At 43.4% G+C, this 25,344-nt stretch overlaps 1 protein-coding gene across 2 annotated transcripts; it reads left to right on the top strand.

Annotated features, from left to right (window-relative positions):
- Window positions 1-75: 75 nt before the first annotated feature.
- On the top strand, window positions 76-18,908 carry LOC121463024 (IKBKB interacting protein). Of its 2 annotated transcripts, none has more exons than XM_041675064.1 (3): window positions 76-352; window positions 9,175-9,292; window positions 18,051-18,908. In XM_041675064.1, the coding sequence occupies exons 1-3, from the start codon at window positions 183-185 to the stop codon at window positions 18,798-18,800; spliced, it is 1,038 nt and encodes a 345-aa protein (XP_041530998.1). In that variant the 5' UTR covers window positions 76-182; the 3' UTR covers window positions 18,801-18,908. The 2 variants fall into 2 exon arrangements, with proteins under 2 accessions (XP_041530998.1, XP_041530990.1); XM_041675056.1 differs by lacking the exon at window positions 18,051-18,908 and adding an exon at window positions 9,766-13,053 and having other exon boundaries at window positions 78-352.
- The last annotated feature ends 6,436 nt before the right edge of the window (window positions 18,909-25,344 follow it).

The raw sequence follows: 25,344 nt of genomic DNA, 5'->3' as shown, positions 1-25,344 counted from the left end.
TTCCCCTTACTGGGTCTGGTAGCGGAACCCGGAGGCGGGAGGCGGGGCGAGCCGAAGGGCGAGGTTTCGGTGGGCGGAGCCAAGCCTGGGAAGGGGCGGGGCTCCTGAAGCCCAGGCGCAGCCACGTCCCACGGTACCCCCGGTGAGGCATCCCGGGCTTGGAGGTCTTCAGGGTCCCAGACATGTCCGAGGTGAAGAGCCGGAAGAAGCCGGGGCCCAAGGGGGCTGCCGGCGAGCCCGAGAAGCGGAGCGATGGCAGGAAGAACCCCGAGGCGAGGGGAGGCGCGGGCTGGGCGGACCCCCGCACCGGGCTCAGCCTGCTGTCGCTGGCGACGTGCTTGGGCCTGGCCTGGTAAGTGCTCAGTGCCGCAGGCCGCCTACCCACTCTTGCTTGAATGCGCTCACTTAACTGTTCTGCTAGCTAGCATGCTCCTGTCGCTGTCTCCGAAAGTCTGGGAACGAGTCACCCGAGACGCGGTGCACACTTTATTCCGCGCCTACTGTCCACACGTCACAAGTTTGCACATAGCTGAAAACCGCTACTTCCCGTCCACTCTGCAACTTTGCATATGAGTTTGCCCCGCCCCACCGCACCCCAAAAGACATGCACCAGGGAAATGTCTGGAGCCTAAAAAAGAGTTCGTTGTTGCTGAGCAATAAATGCTGATGAGGCATCCTCATATTTAGAACAGTGTGCCTACATTAAAACTATAGTCCTTTTTAAAAAAGAGTTTGTATGTATATATATGAGTGTGTGTATGTGCACGTGTGTGAAGGCGTTTGTGCACGTGTGTGAAGGCGTGCAAGGAACCCACGAGAGGGTGTCAGATCCCAAGAGCTGAGGTTACAAATGGTTGTAAGCCACCAGGCATGCATGCTCTGAGCAGCTGAGCCATCGCGCCAACCCGGAGACAATAGCCTTATTCCTTAATTACAGGCTGAACGGTATGTAGCATTATAAAGGATACTTGTTTTCACTTAAGACTAAACATCTGTAGTGTTGAAACCAAGCATATATTGGTGATGTATTCGTGTAATATGGAATAATCTTAAAGTAAGAGTGACTTTGTTTTCTTCCCTATTTCTTACCTACTGCATCTTCGTAACAAAACTGATACGTTAATACATTTTCATCACTGATAATCATTTAGTAAGAGAGCTGATAGATTCAGAAGCGACTCCGGATAGCCTTCAGTCTAGAACATTTTTTTTTTTTTTTTTGGTTTTTCGAGACAGGGTTTCTCTGTGGCTGTGGAGCCTGTCCTGGAACTAGCTCTGTAGACCAGGCTGGTCTCGAACTCACAGAGATCCGCCTGCCTCTGCCTCCCGAGTGCTGGGATTAAAGGCGTGCGCCACCATCGCCCGGCAGTCTAGAACATTTTTAATGCTAGTACATTTCCATTTTAGTTTACTGGTGACACCCCAAGAACTGGGGTTTTGGAGGGTGTGTGGTTGGGTGGTTGGTTTGGTTTTTTGTGACAGGTTCTCAGGTAGCCTAGGCTGGGCTAGAAGTCACTGTGTAGCTGAAGATGACATTGAACCCCTGATCCACCTGCCTTCGCCTCCCAAGTGCTAGATTACAGGTATTTGCCACCATACCCTTCTTGTTTGCTGGGTTGTTGTTTTTTCCAGTTAATAAAAACGTGTTAAAATGAAATGGGGGTCATTGTTCTCTTTAAAAGGGACTTATTTAATGATGGTATTAGTGTTTGCGGAATATATTAATTTCTATCAGAAGAGAATAAATGTGTTGGATTTGCTGTTTTAAATAAACTACTCATGTCTTAAACTCTGTGCCCTTTTTTAGGTAAAGGAGGGCATGGTACAATTTGGACTGGAAAAGAATATTACTGAGTTGGTTCACTCTAGGACAGCAGTTCTCAACCTGTGTGTCGCAACCCCTTTGGGGTCACATAACAGATATTTACAATTCATAACAGTAGCAAAATTACAGTAGCAATGAAAATAATTTTGTAGTTGGGGTCACCACAACATAAGGAACTGTATTAAAGGGTCACAGTGTTAGGAAAGTTGGGAACCACTGCTTAATTTATTTAGTTAAATTATTTAGTGGTTTTAGCTGCTAAATTTATTAATGCAGTTCCCATTAATTAGAGAAAGCCTCATAATTCATGAAGTAAACTATATCACAAAACTCATTCAGCATTTTCAGTGATTCTATGAGAGTTCAAAAAGGTGTTCAACAAGGCCAGCAAGATGGCTTATCTGGTAAATGCTCCTGCCCTGCCAAACCAAAGGACAGCCTGAATTCCATCCCCTGCACCCACGAGGTGGAAGAAGAGAATCGAGTCCTAAAAGTTGTCCTCTTACCTCCATACATGCTCAGTGAAACATCTGAGACCCCACACACAAATGAAAAATAGTCATAAAGTGGAGGGCAATTGAGAAAGACAACCAACCCCCGCCTCTGACACACAGACACACACATTCACACCCTCGAGCTTCAAAGGGAAACTAAGAATAAAACTTGAAAAGTCATGCTTCATCTCAGGAATGTGGTGTTAGGGAATAGAAAGGCAAAACATGTTACTCGTTAGAAAGATTTTTGTATAAGCTGAGCTCTATCTTTGCAAAGTGATTTTTAAAATGCCAGATCAAAATTATGAAGCTAGAGTGTAGTTCGGTGGTAAGGGACTTGCCTGATGTACATCATGAGGCCTTCGGTTCTGTTCCCAGCTTTATCAGATAAAAAAAAAAAAAGGTTATGCATTCTTTAAATGGGTAGAGCCTCTGACTGTTACTAAAACAGCTAATGGTTAATTGTTCTTGGGAAGTATTTTACCCCTAGACTGTAGTATATGTGCTGTCTATAAGAAAATATTTATGGTAAATTTAGGGACAAACTTTAACCCAGCAGGCTATTTGCAAGTGTGTCTCAAATATTTCCCATCTCATAAAATTGCTAATGGCACTCTGGAATTTTAACAGTCATTGATCTCACTACACAACACATAGGTAAGCCTCTAACACATACTTCAGGATCTAGAAATTAAATACTGTACTTAGTCTATTCTGGTTGTTAAAACAGAAAATAATTGTATCAGCATAAACTGCTTTTCCATCTCATACTTGGTACGCTTAAGCTAGGCAGGGGGCAAAGATCTCAAACCCTTGCACTGATGACAGTGTGTCCTCAGAAACCATAAATGTTTGGAAGATTGTTTGGGAAGTACAAGGTACATGACAAATCTAAAGGTATATTGCTTTCACCTTTCCACTGAAGTTTAGATTTACTTTCTGTCTTAGTTACTTTTCTGTTGCCACAACAAAACACCATGACCAAGGCAACTTATAAGAGCATGTAATTCAGCCTCATGGTTGCAGAGGGTTGGCCCATGATTGGAGGGGAGCATGGTGCCGAGCAGGCATATCACTGGAGCAGTCGTGGAGTTCTTAAATCCGATCCCCAAGCAAGAAGCAGAGAGTGTACTAACGGAGAAATGGGAAGGGCTTTGAAACCTCAAAGCTCACCCAGTGACACACCTCTTCCAACAAGGCTGCAATCGGACATTTTGGGGGCAGCCAGCTCACAAGTAATGACACGGAGATTTCTTCTTAATTACGAAGGCTCGGCCTTTAGCGTAGGCTTGTTCCTAACTAGCTCTTATAACTTAAATTAACCCATTTCTATTAATCTACGTTCTATCACGTGGTGTTACCTCTCATACTTTGCACCTCCTGCTTCCTCACCGTGTCTCCTGGCATCTCCTCTCTTCTTCCCAGAGTCCTCTCTGTCCCCAGATGTCCAGCCAAACCTCTTCCTGACCAGCTATTGGTTATTTAGCTCTTCATTAAACCAGTTGGAAGGCGCCTTAGCAGAGACACATCTTCACAGTGTAAACAAATATTCCGCAACACAAGGCCACACCTCCCAATCCTTCTCATACAGCTCCATCATTAAGGACTAAGTATACACACAAGAGTGGTAGCGCTGAGTCTTAGGGTAGGTAGATTGTAACCCAGTCTAGCCTCAAACTCATGGCAATCCTGGTACTTCCTCCTCGAAGGACTGGGATTACAGGCATGGGCCACCATTCCCAACCTTGCCCTGGTTTTAAATAATAGAATATAGGGGCTGGAGAGATGGCTCAGCACTTAAGAACACTGGCTGCTCTTCCAGAGGTCCTGAGTTCAATTCCCAGCAACCACATGGTGGCTCAAAATCATCTGTAATGAGATCTGGTGCCCTCCTCTGGCCTGCAAGCATATGTGCAGACAAAACACTGTAAACATAATAAATGTTTTTGAAAAATTAAATAATGGAATATAGTCAGTGTTCCCTTAAATATTTAGTAGCTGGAGATGCTATGAAACAATGGATGGTCGTTGACCCTAATAGTGGCCCTGTAATGAACCATACATAATAACTGCTTCCTGTGATTATGTACTCTTTCTCATTAAGTTGAAAGAGGCAGAGAAATCCCTTAGTCATAAATTCTCAGTCAGCTGCCTGCCACCACGTAAGAACTCACTCAGAGATTATGCTGTGTGCCGTTCATTAACACGGGGTCCTCAATTTGTGCGAAGTCTTGATAGACTTCATGGATGTGAAGGGGTGAGGAAAATTGCTTTTGGAAGGCCTACACTAAAAGCTGGTTTGCTTTCTGGGTATCTTTCTCCTACATCTAACACTTAAGGCCTTACCTTTCTGATAGTGAAGTTCCAAAACAAAGTCCTGCTGCCATGGAGACTTACAGATGATCATTTGTTACCAAACCAGCCCCCTGTCCAGCTTAGAGTTCAGTGGTAGGCTTACAGCTTCGACCAGAGCAAACAGAAGGGAATCTCGTGCCTTTAAACAGGCAGCATTGGCATGGAGGCGAGATGGGAAAGAGCACAAAGGGGTCCAAAAGAAGGGCTAAGGAGCATCCAAGACACCCTGAGTCTCACCCTCTGCACCCCAAAGGGAAGACACTGGGACAGAACTAAACAGCGGGTGCTGAGGTCCCGAGTGATTTGTTACACTCCGAGCATTGCTCTTGTGTTCTATAAATATGAACCTGTTTTATGTCTCCAAAACCCCTGTGAGATATAATTTTCCCTACCTTCTAGGTGAGGAAACACTAGCAAACCAAACAGTTAATTTGTCCAACGTGGTTGGTTATACAACCAGTAAATGCAGAGACAAAACAGCCTAGCTACTTAGCCTGTGTGATGTGTTTGCCTCCCTTCAGTATTAACCCAAAATAATATCACGTTTCAGAAGCTGGGCATAGTGGCCCACACCTCTAATCCCAGCCCTCAGGAACCAGAGACAGGCAGATCTCTGTGAGTTGGAGGCCAACCTAGTCTACATAATAAGTTCCAGGCTAGCCAGGACTACACTGTGGGACCCTGTCTTGAAAATAAATGAAAATTCTGAGAATGGAGGAATGGAGAAGATAGATGGCTTAGTGGTTTAAGAGTACTTGCTGTTCTTGCAGAGAGGATGCGGGTTCTGTTCCCAGCTCTACATAATGACTCACAGCTGTCTATAGCTTCTGACCCCCACTTCTAGCCTCCTCGTGCACCAGGCATATGTGTGATACATATACATACATGCATGCATGCATACATGTAGGTAAACACACACACACACATACCAGTTCTGAATCAGACCTTTCTTCTGCTAGAAGCTGTTGACTCTAATTTCAGGTCTTTGACAACCTTGTCTAAAGACAAAGACTGGGAATTGCTCCTGTCAGAAGATGCCTCTGGCTCATTAACAGGAATAAAACACCTTGGGCATAAACCTGATGCCATTTGAAGAACATGATTCTTCAGGGCCGAAGCAGCCCTCTTTGGGCATACTTTCTTGACTTCTAGAAAATAAACCATTTTCTTCCATAATTTCAAATGAGTCCATGTTTATGAAATATAAACATACAATGAGTCTTTATCTGTGCTGCCAGCCAATTAATGACACCAAGACTTATTATTAATTATAAAAGCTCAACCTTAGCTTAGGCTTGTTCTTAACTAGTTCTTATATCTTAAATTAACCCTTATCTTTTAATCTACATTCTTTTATGTGGCTCGGTACCCTTACTCTGTACTGCCCACTCTGCTTCCTCTGCACCAGGCTGGCGACTCTGCCTTTTTTCTTCCCTGAATCCTCTCTGTCCCAGAAGTCCCACCTAACCTCTTCCTGCCTAGCTATTGGCCATTTAGCTCTTGATTACACCGATCACAGCAATACACCTTCACACAGTGCACAGACATCCCACAGCATCTACGTGTGGAAAATGCGTTATAAGTCATCAGCACTGTGGACCGTCTTTTTCTCCTCCTCACTGGCACTAAGTCAGTGGCATGCTGCTTTTTGCTTGTTTGTATTGTCTACTTGTAACAAGGGGGACTCTTACTTTGGCAAGAGGCTAACCTAAAGGAGGAGGAGAAAAGAATCAGAGGTATTTGCACTCACCTGACACTATTCAAGCCTTGCTTAATGCTTGAATCTGAAGAGAAAGCCAGCAGTAGATAGCATTAAAATGTCTAATAAAATCAAAAGCCTTCAGCCAGGCATTAGTTGTTCATTCCTATAATCTCAGTACTTGGGAGGCTGGAGAGGCTAATCTGGGTTATACAGTGGTTTGGGGCCAGCCTGGGCTACATGAGACACTGCCTCCAAAAACAAACAACAAAAACAAAAGAGAAAAAAGGTGCTGTAACGCTTTATTTTATTTTTTAAATCTGTGTGTGTGTGTGTCTGTGTGTCTGTGTGCGCCTGTGTGGTGTCTGCCTCTGGACATCATTGCTGGGAACTGAATTGGGTCTTCTGGAATAACAGCAAAAGCTCTTAATCATTGAACCGCCTTTTCCAGGCACAGTAAAGCATTTTTATAATGGATCAACTTTTACTCAAAGCCTCCTGTAGTAATGTTTTTGTTCTGAGTAAACTTACTCCTCTGTGGGATAAGTGTGTGGAGTAACACATACAATAACAGATAATAAAACTAGTCACTGAAATGAGCTCATTTACTGGGCGGTAAGTCTATACTACTAAAGAGGGAAAAACACTTAAAATTATGATATGACAAAAGCAATTATGGGATGTAGGAGAGTACTTACCCAGGATGCCCCAGGTTGTAGGTTTGTTCCCAGCAACAACAAAAATAAAAAAAAAAAAACAAAAACAAAAAGATGGAAGGAAAAAATGTCTAATCATCATCCAACTTTAAAAATTAGGAAAATCATGCTTTTTACATGGGTTTTGCTTAAAAGTTTATATAAATACACAAAAAGAAATTGATCTCTACTAATTCCTTTGGGGGGGGGGGGCGCGTTCTGAGACAGGGTTTCTCTGTAGCTTTAGAGCCTATCCTGGAACTGGCTCTGTAGACCAGGCTGGTGTCAAACTTAAAGAGATCCACCTGTCTCTGCCTCCTGAGTGCTGTGCTAATTCTATAAACTGGGATTATATGATAGACATTAACCTGCATCATCAAAAGAAACTTATTTATTCCAACACTGTAAATATTTGTTTAGCAAATGTGTCCATTTTAAATTTACACAGGCTTACAAGTACTCAATCCAGTGAGACCATTTTAAGTTCAAAACACAGGCACCTTTTTGAGGATACACACAGCTGCACTCTGAGAGGCCTCTCAACTCTGAAACTTTGGCGTCTCTTGTCTTTCACTAGAAAAGTACTATAAAGTGTGATCAGTAAGTGATCCTCAGCTTGGCTGCATTGATTGACTGGGAAGCTGTTAGACTATTTAGTGTCCAAGCCATATCCATGACTAGTTAATTAAGAATTTCTGTAAATGGCGGTCCAGTTAGGGGTGTGTTGAAGCTGTCTGGTCATTGGTTCCAATATGTAGGGAAGATTTGCAACCACTAATCTAGATCCTGGGCTCTTGGCACTTTTTTCTTGTTGTTTTCGAGACATTGTTTCAGAGATTAGGATAAGGTGTCTGGCTAACTCAGTAAAGCATTAGATTCTTAGAGATTGGGGTAGATTTTTTTTAATGTGTGTGAATATTTTGTCTGCAGGTATGTGCATCACATGTGTGCCTGGTACGGGTGAGAAGAGGGCATTGGATCCCCTGGATCTGGAGTTATAGACAGTTGTGAGCTACCATGTGGGTGCTGGGGATAGAACCCGTGTCCTCCAGAAGAGCAGCCTGGTGCTCTTAACCACTGAGCCTCTCTCCAGCCCAAGGATAATTTTTTTTTTCCTTTTTTGCTTCTACTCTACTATGTACCAGATGAAGAGACCACTCTAACTTTGCTTGCATATGTGCTGGCTTCCAACCTGGGGTCTTTTACCCGTCAGATAAGCACCCTTCCTACCACTGCGTTCAGCCCTAATTGTGTGTGGGTATGTGAGTGTGCGCGTGAGTATGTGTGCGTGTGTGTGGAAGTCAGAGGTCCACCTCTGTCATCCCTCCTCAGATGTGCTTTGAGTAAGGGCCTCCCACTAAGATGGGGGTCTCACTGATTAGCTAAGGCTGACGGATCCTCATGGGATTACAAGGGCACCACCATGCCCAGCTTTCTAAATGGGTGCTAGGGATGATGCTCAGGTCCTCATGCCTACATGGCCAGCACTTCATCAACTGGCCGCCCCCCTACTGTAGAATGACAGCTACAGTACAGCTATGAGTATTGCTGAGCATAGTCAAACACAGTTTTTACAGCCTGCTTTGCGCGTTCTCCTCTCACTCTGACAATGGCTCTCTTCTGTATTTTTATTATTATAACCGTTTTTAAACAGAGTCTCATGTAGCCCCAGTTGACCTTTGAGCCTTAGACTCACTAAGTAATGGAGGATGACCTTGAACTTATGGTCCTCCTGCCTCTGCTTCCCTGAAACATACAATTACAGGTGAGGATAACATAGTCTGGACGATAGTTTGAGGGACTTAGTAGTAGCTTAGTAGCACTGCGCTTTGAGATCAAAGATTTTATTCCAAATAGTTCAACCCTAACTTCTTCCAAAATATTTTTTGTCCGTCTACTAGAGATGCTGCCCTGCTTCACTCACTGAGCTGTGAACCCTGGAAAGAGGCAAAGCTGACTCATCTTTGCATTGAGTTAATCCTGTCCCCTCCCACTCCGTAGGCACCTGGATGGTGAGGTCAGCCCACGGACACTGCAGCAACCGCTCGGGAATGCACCTTGTTCTTATCAGAAGCGAGTGATGGTCATTATTTTCTTCTTCTCCAGGCTTGTATTTCAACAATCAGAAAAGTTTTCTAAGCTGGAAACCCAATACCAGTCGCTGCAAACAGAAAGCAAAGAGTTTCAAGGACTACAGACTACCATCAGTTTAATGTCAGACAAGGTAATCCATTCATTAACTTGCTTGGGGGAGATGCTCCCGTCTTCTTTCAGCCAGAAACTAACAAAATTGTAGGCTTTAGGAGAGGTAGCAAGTCTTATGCGGTTGCAGTTCCCTAAAAGCCAGATAGCCATGAAAAGGACACCTATGTTACTTCCCATTGTCATGAAGAAAGAAACCCCAGTATACTTCAAGAACGTGAACATCATTTCTTTCAACTATGCCCGCATGAAAAAGGTATGTTAAATAACTAGGATTATGAGTTCAAGAATATATTTTTCCAACATAGGGCTACTCTACTAAATTTGTTGAAAACTATTAATGATGAATGTTTCTGTCCATGTGATTCTGGTGTACTTGGATATTTTAGGTATCGTCAGAATTTGAACCTTGTATCATACTCCTGATTGTTAAAATATGTTTCTCTAATATAAAAATGATTAAGTAGCTCGGGATTGTTTGTGTCGTAAATGCAGCTGGAGTCTACTGAAAGTATCCTGCAGGAAGCTGCACCATCCATGGCTTTGATGACCCAGTTTGAACAGGAAGTGTCTGGCCTCCAAAGATCCATACATGACATTGAGGACAGTGAAGAGATGCTCACTCAGAAGATGCAAAGCCTTAATGAGAAATTCCAGACCATTACAGATTTCTGGGAGAGAACCCTGGCAGAAATGAGCAATAATACAGCCACTTTCAAATCAGAAGCAAAGCATATACATTCTCAAGTTACCATGAAAATTAACTCAGCCGAGCAAGAAATGAAACTGCTCACTGAACGGCTAAAAGATTTGGAAGACAGCACACTACGAAACATCAGAACAGTAAACAGACAAGAAGAGGAGGATCTTCTCCGAGTAGAGGCCCAGCTCAGCTCCAATACAAAAGCCGTTGAGAAGCTAGAAGAAGAGCAACATTCACTCCTAGCCAGAGATGAGGAGCTGACCAGTAAACTTGCCAACTATGAACCCAAAGTTGAAGAGTGCAAGGCCCATTTGCCAGCTATAGAAAATGCGATCCACTCTGTCCTCAGAGTCTCTCGGGACCTGATGGGGACGGAAAAGAAAATGGAAGACCTCACTGTGCAGATGTTTAACATGGAGGACGATATGCTAAGGGCGGTGTCTGAAATAATGGAGATGCAGAAGACCCTTGAGGGAATTCAGTATGACAACAGCTTACTAAAGATGCAAAACGAACTGCTGGTTCTCAAAGGGAAAGTTCACGATTTCATAGCATATTCAAGTTCAGGAGAAAAGGGGACTTTGGGAAAATATAACCTAGAAAATAAGGGAGCCGATGATTATTAAGTTTACTGTGTACCTTTTGATGAACAGTATTGTTAAATGGAGATCAGTCAGTTCTACATTAAAGAAATGACTCTGCCTCACTTTACCAGAGAATAAGTGGAGTATGGACCATATAATCACACTTTTATCCCTTTAAGGTGTAAAACTTACTCTAACCATTTTAAATAGAAATAATTCTGCTGGGAGGTAGTGGTGCACGCCTTTAATCCCAGCACACAGAAGCAGCAGCAGGTGGATCTCTGAGTTCAAGGCAAGTCTGGTCTTCAGAAGGAGTTCCAGGACAGCTAGGGCTACACAGAGAAACCTTATCTCAAAAAAATAAAAAAAGAAAGAAAAAAAGAAAGAAAAAGAAAAACAAGAAAATAGTTCTAAAATATATATTGCTCTACTTTTTAGGCAACATATTTAATATTTACATGTCTTTCCAATAATTAATAGACATTATTATGAATTGTATTTATTATACTAGAGATATATGTATGTATCTAGAGACATAGATATCTACATATATATATCCATAGCAAATACTGAGACCACTTACCATTTCTCTATGTGACCCTAGTTTTCTGTTTTTATTTATTTTTTTTATTTTTCTTTTTTTTTGGTTTTTCGAGACAGGGTTTCTCTGTGGCTTTGGAGCCTGTCCTGGAACTAGCTCTTGTAGACCAGGCTGGTCTCGAACTCACAGAGATCCGCCTGCCTCTGCCTCCCGAGTGCTGGGATTAAAGGCATGCGCCACCATCGCCCGGCAGTTTTCTGTTTTTAAAAGCCGTGTCTGTTTCTCATGCCTTTTCTGTCACCCGTTCTTGCAGTTGGTTGATAGCATGCCTGCCTCTGCAGCTTTTTTATGTTCAGACAGCCAGGTTCGTAGGGATTTTATGTAAATTGAAAGGTAATATGCCTGCGGGAGAGCCTGGGGGCTCTTCTGTGAGGCTTCGCCAGCTTCTGAAAACCGTGGCGCCTGGGAAGTAGTTTCCCTTTCGCGAAGGTTCTAAACTGTGTTACAGCTACTCATAAGAGGTTTAAAATGTGAGTAAATATGCTTACTCTGTCCTCATTAATATTTTCCGTTAACCGGTTATGCTTTGAGGTATGAGCTTTCGGAGTCCTTTTTTTACCTGGACTTTAATTTCTAAAGTTTGAACTGTGTGACACTAGGGTTTACTAAATATAACCAGTAGATACTTAAAGCAAAAGGTATGCCAATAAGACTATGCCTGTTTTAAAGATAAAACAACATAACAATAAACTGTGATCACTGTAATGTATTTCTGTCGTTTTTAAAGATTCCCCAACTTACGAAACCAAGTTTGTTTTACATACTGATTTTATTTTTAAAACATTAGGGTTGGAGCTAGGCATGGTGGCATATACCTTTAATACCAGCATCAGCCTGGGCAGTGGTGGTGCATGCCTTTAATCCCAGCACTCAGGAGACAGAGGCAATGCAAGCAGAACTATGAGTTCAAAGCCACCCTGTTCTACATAGTGAGACTATATCTCAAAATAATAATAATAATAATAATAATAATAATAATAATAATAATAATAATCGGTTAACAAGGCTAGGAGATAGCTTCGTAAGTGAAGTTCTTGCTGTGAAAGCTGAGGACTTTACCCAGCACTGACATAAGAAACTGGGTCTAGCAGTGCCTGCCTGAAATACCAGCACTGGAAGACAGAGGCAGAATGCAAACAGTACATGAGAAAACTATCAAAATATCTGTGTCTATGTATTCCTTTGCTAAGAAATTTGCTGAGCTGGGCGGTGGTGGCACACACCTTTAATCCCAGCACTCGGGAGGCAGAGGCAGGTGGATCTCTGTGAGTTCGAGGCCAGCTGGGTCTACAGAGCAAGTTTCAGGACAGCCAAAACTACACAAAGAAACCGTCTAGAAAAATCAAAAAAAGAAAAAAAAAAGAAATTTGACTTGGGGCCGAAGAGATACTCGGTGGTCAAGAGTACTGGTTGTTCTTGCAGAATACCTGGCTTTGATTCCCAGTACCCGTATGGTGGCTCACAGCCATCTGTAAACTCATTTTCTAGGGTAGCTGGCACACTCTTTTGACTTCTGCAGACAGCAGGCATGGCATGTATGTGGTGCACAACAGACACATACACATATGCAAAACATTCATATGCATCAAATAAAATGAATGTTTCTAATTTCGTATTTATCAGAGTCGTCACTGGAGAGACCTAGATACATTTAATGAATCTTCCTTTGTTCTTTGGTGTGTGTTTTGGCGCTTTTTATTTTATTTTTGAGACAGGGTCTCAGTGTGTAGCCCAGGTTAGTCTTAACTCTCCATCTTCCTGCTTTTGCATCTCAAGTAATAGGGTCACAGGTATATGTAATGGCACAGGCTTCATTTTGTTGTGCTTTATGAAAATTGCCAATATTGTAATATACATTTTTGTATCTCTGTAACTGATAATAAATATTATACCAATTAGCTCATAGAGAGTACTGTCCATTTATTTAAAAATGCCAGCACAGATAAAGCAGTTTTCCAGCTAGGTGTGGCAGTGCATGTTTGTAACTCCAGGTTGAGACAGGAAGAGTCCAAGTTCATGGCCAATTTGGCCTACACAGCAGGACACTAACAACAAAAGTCTTGCAGAATAAGAGGCTGAAGAGATAGCTTTGTGGTTAAGACTACGCTGCTCCTACAGAGAACCCGAGTTCAGTTCCCAGGACCCACTGGATAAAGCTGTTCACAGTCCCCTGGGACCTCAACTCCTTCCCACTGTAGGGGATCCAGCTCTCTTTGGGCCTCCATGGGCACTGACTGCTCTTCCGGAGGACCTGGATCCTATTCCCAGCACCCACGTGGCAGTTCACAACTGTGATTCCAGTTCCGGGGTATTTGGTGCTCTCTTCTGACATCCACAAGCACCAGGCGTGCAAGTGTTGCATAGACACACGTGCAGACAGAACACCCACATACATGATATCATAAAAGAATTTTGTTTTTGTATTCTGAGACAGGATTTCTCTGTGTAGCTTTGGAGACTGTCCCAGAACTTGCTCTGAAGACCAGGCTGACCTCGAACTCACAGAGATCCACCTGTCTCTGCCTCCTGAGTGCTGGGATTAAAGGTGTGCATCACCATTGCCCGGACAAAGAATTTTTAAAATTACAAGATGAGCTGGAGCTACGGCTCAGCTGACAGAGTGTCTGTCTAGCATTCTTGAAGCACTGAGTTCTATCCCCAACACTGTATAAAACCAGGCCTGCACACTTGGGAGATAGAAGCAAGAAGATCATAAATTCAGGGTTATCCTCAACTACATAAAGAACTCAAGGTCAGTCTGGACTGCCTGTGACTCTGTCTCTACAAACACATGTACATCCATGCATACATGTATACATATGTAGTGATGTTTTGTTTGTGTTTTAAAAAGTAAAGCTTGCAGCTGAGTGGTAGTAGCACACAACCTTTAATCCCAGCACTCGGGAGGCAGAGGCAGGCAGATCTTTGTGAGTTTGAGGCCAGCCTGGTCTACAGAGCTAGTTCCAGGACAGGCTCCAAAGCCACAAGAAAACCCCTGTCTCAAAAAAAACAATAGATAGATAGATAGATAGATAGATAGATAGATAGATAGATAGATAAAAGGTAAAGCTTGCCTGATATCAGAGTGCAGAGCTAAGCCACTAGAGGTCAAGCAATGGAGGCACACACCTTCACTCTCAGGACTCGGGGACAGATGGATCTCTGTTAGTTCAAGGCCAACCTGGGCTACACGAAACTGATCCAGTCTAAAAGAGAAACAGAGCTCACACAGAGGGAATCCTATCACTCAGGATCACACACCCTTAATCCTAGTAGTAGGGGGGTGGAGACAGGAGTGATATGGCTGGGCAAAGAGAAGACTATCAGGCAGGAGGAGACAGGAGTTCAGTGCAGTCTGAGGTTTCAGAGAGACAGATGCAGTCTGAGGAAAGGATGCCCCTGTAGTCTGAGCATTGGCAGAGGTAAGAACTCCAGTGGCTGCCACTCTGCTTCTCTGATCCTTCAGCTCTCACCCCCAATAGCTGACTCAGAGTTTTATTATTAAGACCAATTGGAACCCATGCTACATACATACGTACGTACATACATACATACATACAGCAATGTAAAGGACCAGCTAATGATGTAACTTAGAGAAGAGCACCTGCCTGTCATATACAAGGTCCTGAACTTGAACTTGATCACCAGCACTGAAAAGGAAGGATGGGAAGGAGAGAGGAGGAAGGAGATATAGCCAAATAAATAAATAATAATAAAAAAAACTTCACCATTTCTAGTCTGTTAGCACATCGTATTGAGTTTCCATTTTAGAAGTTCATAATAAATCCTCTCCCAAGCCACCAAATGAATCAAAGCAGTGACCCAGCCTCCTAAGAATGAACTCTTCCTAAGCTGTCTTAGTTAAGCCATACTATTAAACTATACTTACTCCACAGAAGTAGATGCCTTAGCCAGTGACAGCCATTGATAAAATAGACAAGAGAGAGCTTTCTGTTCCTCTCACCCATGGGAGGCTTTTCAGCAAATAAGTGTATTGCAAAACATGATCCCTAAAAATAAAATATTTTGCAATTGCTACTTGATTTCCTTCCTATTTGTAGCTGCCCATTAATGTCATGCTCTGAATAACCCTATCACAAGCAGACTTCTCTACCAAAAACACATTCTGAGTCACCTACTTTACCAGTCATTGATGTAGCGTAAAGAAAAACTGACGAGAAAAATCCAATATACGGCCGAAACCAAACGTGATGGTGCAAACGCCCCCCCCCCTCCCCGTGCTACTTTCAGTTAACTGGTCTACCTCATTTCAGTGAATCACCTCCTGTTACAGCCACTGCTTTTTAAATCTGCATTCAAAATACTATTCTGGGAACTGGGGATATAGATCAGTGGGCAAAGCTGAGAAAGTGAGTTTGGATCCCCACCAACTACATACAGTTTGGGCGTAGAGGGGTATAGATGGCTCAGGGGCTAAGAGTGCTTGCAGAGGACCCAGGTTTGGCTCCCAGAGCTCACATGGAGACCACAGCTTCCTGCAGTTCCATTTCCAAGGCATCTGAGGCCTTCGTCTGGCCCACATGGGCTTCTGATCTATGTAGTATACCCAAACTAACACAAGTATACACACATGTTTAAAAAAATCTTTTTAAGGGCTAGAGAGATGGCTCGGTGGTTAAGAGCACTGGCTGCTCTTCCAGAGGTCCTGAGTTCAATTCCCCGCACCCACAGGGTGGCTCACAACCATCTGTAATGAGATCTGGTGCTCTCTTCTGGAATGTGGGCATACATGGAGGCAGAATGTTGTATACATAATAAATTTTAAAAATCTTTTTAAAAAATTTAGTATAGAGGGTTAGAGAGATGGCTTAGTGGTTAATGGCACTGGCTGTTCTTCTACAGGTCCTGAGTTCAATTCTCAGTAGTCACATGGCGGCTCACAATCATCTGTAATGAGATCTGATGCCCTTTTCTGGCATTCAGGCATGCATGCAGAAAGAACACTGTATACATACATGCATACATATATCTTTTTAAAAAATTGGGTACAGAGTGCATGCCTATAATTCCAGCTCTTGATGAAGAAAGGATGAACCTAGGATCCCTCTGGCCAGCCAGTCTAGCCAATTGGTGAGCTCCATGTTCATAGAGAGACCTTATCTCAAAAAACAAGGTAGTGCCATGTAGGGGGGCACCAGCCTTTGATCTCAGCTCCCAGGGAGTAAAAGCATATGGATCTGGTCTACATAGGACATTTCTGGCCAGAGGTACATAGTGAGACCCTATCTCAAAAAAAGAAAAAACATGGAGAGCAATAGTAGAAAACACTTGAGACACACATTGATTTCCTACCCACACACACAAAGGACTAATCTGAACGTGTTACATTTTTTCCTTAGATAAATTACATATGTGTTAGCCTAAACAATTTCCAAAAGGTAACTGAGAAAGCCAGTGCTATCTAAGAACAATGACCCATCAAAAGCATTGAAGAAATGTCTAGTTACCCTAGAAAACACTTCATGCCTGCAGGTTACACCGCGATTCTTATGAAAGATGCTTTCTGCCCTCAGATCTTCTTTTTGTTCCATGTCTTTTTTTCTGAGTTTTAAATAATCAGTTTCTTGACAATCTGCTTGGAAAACTCAATAGCAAACTCCCCGAAATGAGAGACTGCCCTGATCCTCCTTGCACGCACTATGCGGCTTGGAAAGTTGGCTCAGACTGCTTCACCCTCAGGAGAAAGCTACAGTACGGAGTAGCCGAGGACAGCCTTGGGGAGTCCGTTCTCTTCTGCCATGTGGGCCCCAGGGCTTGAACTCAGGTCATCAGCTTGGCAATAAGCACCTTTCCTCGGAGCAGCTCATCGGCCCTGCCAATTCAAAGATGTTCAAAAGTGTATGTGTGTCTGCTATGTCTACACAGGTACCCAGGGAGACTGGACCCTGGTACCCTGGAGCTGGGGCTACACGGTTGCAAGCCACCCAGCATGGGTGCTGAGAACCAAATTCAGGTCCTCTGGAAGAGCAGCGCATACTCTCTCTGGCCTCCTGGTTATACCTTTTTAATGCCTGAAATAGCTTAATAGAACTTTTTTAAGCAGAGGGATCAGGAGTTTCACACGAGTCTGGACTGCATAGCAAGACTCAAGACTGTGTCTTTAAATTTAAAAAAAATACTTCTATGTAGCTGTGTGGCAGACCTTATCTAACATGTCCAGGCTCTGGTTCTGGCTCAACAGCACAAAGAAAGAAAAGCCAGGACTGATGGCTCCCATCTGTAGTCAGGCTATTTAGAAAGCTAAGACAGACAGAAGATCATTTGGGTCCAGAAGTTCAAGACCAACTTGGATAACACAGCAAGACCTGTCTGAAAAATAAAAACAAGAAAGGCAAAAAAAGAAAAGAAAGAAAGAAAAATAAAAAGAAAAAAGAAAGAAGGAAGGAAGGGAAGAAAAGAGAAAAAAAGAGGATATGCTGTCTCCTTAGTCTGAAACGATACCTAGGTACATCTGGAGAATTCTTCCTTTCTTCCATAGCTATGAAGAAAACACACCCCTGTGTCTGTTAGCTCACTGTGTTTCTATACAGTGGAGGACCAATGTTATAGGAACATCAACAGAAGTCAACTCCAATAATGTTTTATGAAATGTCCTGGGTGTTTTCCTTATTCATTAACAATATACTTGAATTACTTTAAATCCTCTTTTCTAATTCCTTTTGGAGTTTTGTAGTTTTTTTTGTCTTTTCAGTTCTGGAATTCAAAACCCAGAGCCCCCAACCCAAGGCTCGCTCTTTCAAAGCTGTGTTTTATGCTGTGCTTTCCCAAAGAACAATAAAGTCAAGGGGAGAAAAAACAATGAACTTTATGTTGAATTTTAAGTGTCAAATTCTGACTAATTTAATCACTGTGGTATTCTATTTCCTTATAGTATCAGAAGTGTGAAACTCTCATGGAACAGCTAAAGGCTTTTCAGATAACGGCTCGTCTAAAGGTCCTGCAGGAAGAAATTCAGGAGATGAAAATTTGGTCCAGCAGGATATCCGAGAAACATGGTACACTGAATGACACGTTAGCAAGTCTTTCTCAAGACATCGCAAAAGTTGACCAAGGTACAACTTCCACGGCCAAGGATGTGGGTCTCAAGGTTACAGGTGTGAAGACGGATCTACGCCGCATTTCCGGTTTGGTAACTGAAGTCGCATCTTTAACGGACTCCGTGCAAGAACTGGAAAATAAAGTCGGAAAGGTAGAAACGGCGACGGTCGAAAATATAGGGGAGCTCCTCTCAAGTAGCATAGACCGAACAGCGGCCCTCCGAAAGACGGCGAGTGAAAACTCCAGAAGAATCGACTCAATCGCGACGAGGCTGGCTGAGCTTCATGGCGATTTCGACAAGCACGCCGACAGGTTTTTAAGCTTAGAAAGCGACAGAGCGAAAGTCCTGAAAGCAGTGGCTTTCGCAAATGACCTCAAACCGAAGGTCTACAATCTGAAGAAGGACTTTTCGCGCCTGGAGCCACTAGTGAGTGACTTAGCCCTACGCATTGGGAGGCTAGGATCCGACTTAATTCAACGAGAGAAAGAAATCGCTTTTCTGAAGGAAAAAATGTCTAATTTAACAATAGTCCAAGCTGAGATTAAGGATATTAAAGACGAAATAACGCGTATTTCAGATTAGTTTGGGATGATTTAGAGAGAGGTAACTTTTTAGAAATGATATTTCTGCTATGAAAAGACTGATAATAGAAATTCTGATATTTTGGAATAAATTCCATTTTGTGTTTGATACTATTTTACTCCATAATATTTTTTAACTTATTCATATATGTGTGAGACCATGTAGGGGTGCCTGTGCAGGCCAGAGAGTATATTGGATCCTCGGATCCCCTGGAGCTAGAGTTACAGACAGGTGTGAGCTCTTTGACATGGGTGCTTGGGAGCCGAGGGTGGGCCCTCTGGAAGAGCAGCAAGCACTCCTCGTGGCGGGGCTATCTCTCCAGATAAACAGACTGAACATTTGAATATATAAAGAATTGGCGGACCTTGTAACTTCCCCCTGGCGGACACACCTCTGAGCCTATCTGTGAGGGCCTTTCCAGAGGGCTTTAGGGGAGGTGGGAAGGCGCCGTGAGTATGAGCATGGGGTCCTACACTGAGAAAAAGGAACGGAGGGAGGGGACCCGCACTCATCTCTCTCCGCTTCTGGGCCTCACACTTCTGTCAGGTAGGCCTTTCCTGCCAGGATAGTCGGCACCCTCACATCCTAAACCAAAATAAACCCTTTTGGTCAGGTGTTTCCTCATGGCATTGAAAGGCGTAACTGGCAGTGGGAAACTAGACAGGGCAAGCCAGCTCCGAACCTTGCGTGTGTGTGTGTGTGTGTGTGTGTGTGTGTGTGTGTGTGTGTGTGTGTGTGTGTTTGGGACCCTTGCTGACGAAAGTCCCCTCAGGGGTCACGACTGGAGCAGCATACCCAATCAGAGGGAAAGAAACTAGAAAGGTTACAGGCGGGCGAACAATCTGGTAACAGCGAGTCCTTGCTGGTTTAGGGGATAGTGTAGGCCATACAAGAAACGCCTAGGGCTGCAGCAGTTTCTCAACCTGTGGGTCGCAACCTGTTTATTTGCGTGCCAGGTACTTACATGATGATTCATTACAGTAGCAAAATTACAGTTATGAAGTAGCAATGAAGCCCTTTGGTGGTGGTGGGGTCATCACAGCATGAGGAAGGTTGAGAGCCGCGGAGCTAGTGAGACGGGGAAAGGAACGATGCTGTCTCAGTGTGAGCCTGCCGTGTAAGAAACACCAAGGGTCTGAAGAGATGGTTCCGTCGTCAGATCACTGACTGCCACTGACTGCCATTCCAGAAGACACTGGGTTTAATCCCCAGCTCCCACATGGCAGCGCACAACTGCCTGGCACTCCAGTTGCATCTCACTCTCTCGTGTAGCCTCTGCCGTCACCAGACACTCACATGGTACACAGACATACATTCAGGGAAAGATACTCATACACATAAAAGAAAAAAAGGAAATTTTTAAAAAGATTTATTTTACTTATTGTGTTTACAGTGTTCAGGCTGCATGTTGTGATTCTTTTTGTTTATTTGTTTGACTTTTTAAAATAGCGTATCCCTGGCTGTCTTGGAACTCACTCTATAGAGCAGGCTGGCCTTAAACTCGGACCTGACTATGTCTCCCAAGTGCTGGGATAAAAGCTTGTGCCAGGACTAGAGAGATGACTCAGCAATTAAGAACACTGGCTGCTCTTCTGAAGGACCTGGGTTCAATTCCCAGCACCCACATGGCATCTCGCTATTTTATGTAATTCCAGTTCCAGGGGATCCAACACCTTCAGACACACATGCAGGCAAAACACCAATGAACATAAAACAAAAATAAGTCATTATTTAAAAAAGAAAGAAAAGGCATGTGCCACTAAGTCAGGCTTTTGTTAACATTATTTTTCTGAAATAAATATTTTAAACACTCCCAAAATTAAAATTAAAAAGGATAAGAGTGATGAATAGAGAAGGAAGGTTAGAAGGGGAGAATCTGTGGGGTCCACAGGAGATGGGAAATGGGGGTGCAGGGAAGGCTGCCACAGATGTTCTGCTGTAAGGATAGAGATGAGACTGGGGGACTGGATCTGGGGAGAACAGAGGGAGAAAAGAGGATCTGCCAAATGAATAAATAAATCTGGTCTCTCTCTCTCTCTCTCTCTCTCTCTCTTTAAATATTTATTTATTTATTATGTATACAATATTCTGTCCATGTGTATGTCTGCAGGCCAGAAGAGGGCACCAGACCTCATTACAGATGGTTGTGAGCCACCATGTGGTTGCTGGGAATTGAACTCAGGACCTTTGGTAGAGCAGGCAATGCTCTTAACCACTGAGCCATCTCTCCAGCCCTCTCTCTCTTTTTTTTAAGACAAGGTTTTTCTGTGTAGCCCTGGCTGTCCTAGAACTCACTTTATAGATCAGGCTGGCCCCAAACTCAGAGATCTGCCTGCCTCTGCCTCCCTTGCCTCTGCTGGGATTAAAAGTGTGTGCCACCATCACCTGGCTTGAATAAATAAATCTAAAAAAATAGAAATGAGAATAAGAATAGAGAAAAAAAGAAAATATTGGAATTTTACTACTTGTTTTTAATCTTCCCCTTCTCGTTCCCCCTACTCATTGCTCTGTCCCAACCCCCAGCTCAAGAAGGCACCCAGTAACCCAAGGGCTGCTCCTCCCAGGGCAGGCAGAACCACACCTCTCCTGCTTTCCACCCCCACCCCCCAGTCTCATCCCCAGCTCTGTAGCAGAAAACCTGCTGTCATCTCTTTCCTCTCTGACCTCAATGGATGGCAAAGACCTTCTTCTTCAACCTTCCTTCCCCCAACTCATCCCAGTAGCCCAGCCTCCAGGAACCCCGTGAACACACCAACTGGGTAGACCAGGAAAACAAACAACACACAGCCACCAACACACTCCACAAATCCAGAGAGGAAACAGAGACCAAGGAACGAAACACCCACCCAGTAAAGACAAATCCAGAAACCAGCATCTAGATCTATAATCATGCCAAGCCCAGGTACCTAGACGTCAGCGTAAAAACACAATTAATAGATTCAAGATGGTGGCAGCCTCCAGTACTTTAAGATAAACTTGTCTTCCCCTTTTCTTTAAAGAGTAGCCAGTCCCTCTGGGCAGACTCTTATCTTGTTTCAGGAAATGGTTGCAGGAACTATTGACAATCATTTGGGGGGAGGGCGGGACAAGGTCTTGGCAGGACTCCCCACACTTCCAATCAAGACACAGCCCCACATAGTCCCCTCTTCCACTCTCATCCCTTATGACACCCTAGCCTTTTCAGATTCCAATAAAAACAGATATGGTTTTCTTATTCAGCATCCTGGCTCCAAAGATGTTACATGTATTATCTCTTATCTGGTTCCGTTCAATTGGGTGAGCTATTGGCCCTTCTCAGAGTTCTCATGGAGTACCAGACCCAGCCCGTTAACATTGTTTCTGACAGTCAGTATGCTGGGCAGGCAGTTTGTGTGCTGGCCCTCTCTCTCAAGTCAGAGGCTCGCTGATCCCCACTGCCAACACCGTGCTGCTCATCCAAGATGTCTTAAGTCAGAGGACTGAGCTCTGGTACCTGTCACACATTAGATCTCACTCCAAATTATCGATATTGACTCAAGGAAACGAGGGCACAGACACCATCATATTAACAGCCAGTATGAATCTCCTAGAGAAAGCCAGGGCTCTTCACCAGCAGCTCCATCTGTCTCCACAGAATTTGTATAACTTCTTCCAAAATTGCCAGTTTCCCAACGTAAATATTTGTCCCAGCCACGTGCCACTTGTGCCCCCCCTTACCCTCTGAAGACTGCTTCAATGTGCAGGGGTTATCCCCCGGGGTCTGTTGCCTAACGCCACCTGGCAGATGGATGTTATACACTATGGCCCCTTGGACAATGTTAAAGACATACATGTGGTAATAGATACCTGGTCCTTTGTTTATGTTCTTGCCTATCGGTAGAAAATTACTTCAATACTTACTGAGAGGTTGTCTTTTTTTTTTTTCACTTGTCTGATCTTTAAAAGTTTTATTCGTACATGTTCACTACACACGTGAAAGGAACACAATAGCGAGTGGTAGAGACATTCCACTCAGGTTCATCACGTCCTCTGGCTGTACTTCCCAATACCCTCCTGCAATTAGTCTTGGTGATGTTTTGCCTTTCTGTGGCATGTCCTTAAACACTTCAAATCAAGCCAGATGTGCAGTCAATAAAATCAGCAACAGTTCATCCAGGAGTGCTGGCCAAGTGCCTGCCTGTTCATTTGTGAGAAGTTGGGCAAAGCGCCTGGTACTGAGGTTTGGGTTTTGGAATGGTATTGCCTCTTGTATCGAGCATGCTCCATCTTCAAATCACTGTATCCCTCAAAGCAAGCCACGAAATCCTGTCCACAGTATTGGACAGAAACAGTATTTTATACAGGAGACCCACCAAAACTGTCATTTAGTATATTCAAGCTTTATTGTGACTGCTGCATGCTTAGCGCTCAACAATGCCAGCCCTGGGGAGGCAGAGGCAGAAAGACCTCTGTGAGGCCAGCCTGGTCTACAAAGCAAGTTCTGAGACAGCCAAGGCTGTAAAGCAGAGAAATCATCTCTCAGAGGGGGAGAGAAGGAAAATGTTGACATTGCTGCACTGTGGAAACTTGCCAGGTCACACTTCAGTCTCTAACCAACACTGGTCACTTAAGACCATTAGAAAGAAAACAGGTAGGTATCACATTACAACCCTTAACAGCAAAGTTAGTTATGAAATAGCAACAAAAATAATCTTATGGTTGGGAGTCACCACTGTATTAATCTAAAGAAAGCTAACTTACTTATATATCTCTTTAATTTAATATTTCAGGAAAGGCATAGCACTCAACTGTGAACTATAGATTCCTCTAAATTTAAAATCAGTTTGTTTCTTGTTGGGTGTGATTGTGAAAGCTTTTAATCCCAGCATTTAGGAGGCAGAGGCAGGTGGGTCTCTGAGTTCAAGGCTAGCCTGGTCTACACAGTGAGTTCCAGGATAGCCAGGACTATTTAGAAACTTTGTTCCAAAAACAATAAAAGTCAGCTTTGTTTTGCTTTTTTCTTTTTCGTTTTTCTGTGTAGCCCTGGCTGTCTTGGCACCATGTGGTACTTGAGGTTTTAAACAGAAGATTTTTTTCCTTAATAATATAAAACTATGGAAACAACCATATAGTTTCCTATGCAAAGGAAGCAACATGTAACTCCCAAGTTAACAGTAAGACTTCCTGACTCATCAGTACACTTTGGACCCTTCTCCAGTATCACAGAAATGTTAATAGGCCCAGTTAAAATATGACCAACTCATTACACAAGCATTTATCAGTTTGATTTTGTTACACTCAGTGCAAACAATCTAGCAAAATCAGACTTTGAGATCTTAATTGCTCATAAAAGTAATTATCATCTTTGGAGCTTCTGGAAATTAGTATAGACACCTGTCTTTTAGTTCCAACACAATTCAGCTGACCTGACAATCTCATGTACTCCTTTCTCAGAGATGTTCTCTCTACAGAATGGACATTACACGTGATTAAATGAAATGTTTAAAAAAAAAAGAAGAAACACCCTCAACAACACATGTATTAAGTTAGATTTGCATACTTCTTATTAGTACACTTATTAGTGCATCTGAAATCAGAGGTACTAAGAAACCCAGACTGGCCTCAAGCTAGTAATCCTCCTGCCTCCATCTCCCAAGTGCTGAGGTCACAGATGTTCCCACTGAATATAGCTTTAAGTGGACATTTTACTGGGATTTTGAGGAGCAAACGCTTGTGTGGCAATCAGCAATGGTTTGAACTCTAACTGGAGAGAGCAGTTCTCTCAGCTTGGACACAGACTACTTCGCACTGACCACCCACAAATGACGCCTGCTCGTGACTCCTCCATTCGGAGAGTGCTTCTTCAGTAAAACGGCTAATTTTGTGCCCTGAGTAGTCTTAGGTCCTTGATTATTCTGGGTTGGCTGTACCAATCTATTTCTATTTCCAATCCCACTTGTTCGTACCCTCCCAGCAAGACATTTGGTCTTAGGCAAGGTATGGTGGTATACACCTTCAATAAACAGTCCTCAGGAAGACAGGTCTGTCAGTCCAAGACCAGTCAGAATATACGGAGGGCCTGTTTAAAAACAAAAACAAACAAAAAATCAGTTTTCCTTTCCTTTATCTGGAATTTGTCAAATGGAGGAAGTTTTGCTGGAAGGCTCTGAAGCAGTCAAGTCCTAAATGAGCATCACTGGACCTTGAACGCCAAGCGCAGCTGCCCTGGAGCCACATTCTAGACAGTCACTAACGAAATATGCTGGCAGGGAACCTTTCCACCCAGACGAGTGAAAAGCTGAAGACTGTAAGACCCAAAACTTCAAAATGATTGAGACTTTGTGCCCAACTTAGGTGTTCTGTGACATGGCAGCAACGAAGGCGTGCGGCTGACGCTAAGTATCACAGTGACCATCTGATAGACCTAATTTCAACTCAAAGTTTCACACCCAATAACCCTTCCTTCCTCTCTTCAGTAAAGGTGTAAGGTGATGGCAGAGGAATTAACATGCAACTAACTAGATGCACGGCTCCTAAATTTGGTTCCATGTTCTTAGAAAGCAGAATTACAGACAGAACATTTCTG

This window comes from Microtus oregoni, unplaced genomic scaffold (assembly GCF_018167655.1).
Source record: "Microtus oregoni isolate MIOR12 unplaced genomic scaffold, Mior012 000001F_ref0000356, whole genome shotgun sequence".
Classification (NCBI taxonomy): domain Eukaryota; kingdom Metazoa; phylum Chordata; class Mammalia; order Rodentia; family Cricetidae; genus Microtus; species Microtus oregoni.
The sequence above is the reverse complement of the archived record's forward strand: the minus strand, read 5'-3'. Positions and strand labels throughout refer to the sequence as shown.

Bases quoted from the DNA above. Each gene is read 5' to 3' on its own strand.
- LOC121463024 (XM_041675056.1), top strand. From the start codon at position 183: ATGTCCGAGGTGAAGAGCCGGAAGAAGCCGGGGCCCAAGGGGGCTGCC. The intron at 353-9,174 runs GTAAGTGCTCAG...CTTCTTCTCCAG, and splicing joins ACGTGCTTGGGCCTGGCCTG to GCTTGTATTTCAACAATCAG. The intron at 9,293-9,765 runs GTAATCCATTCA...TCGTAAATGCAG, and splicing joins TCAGTTTAATGTCAGACAAG to CTGGAGTCTACTGAAAGTAT.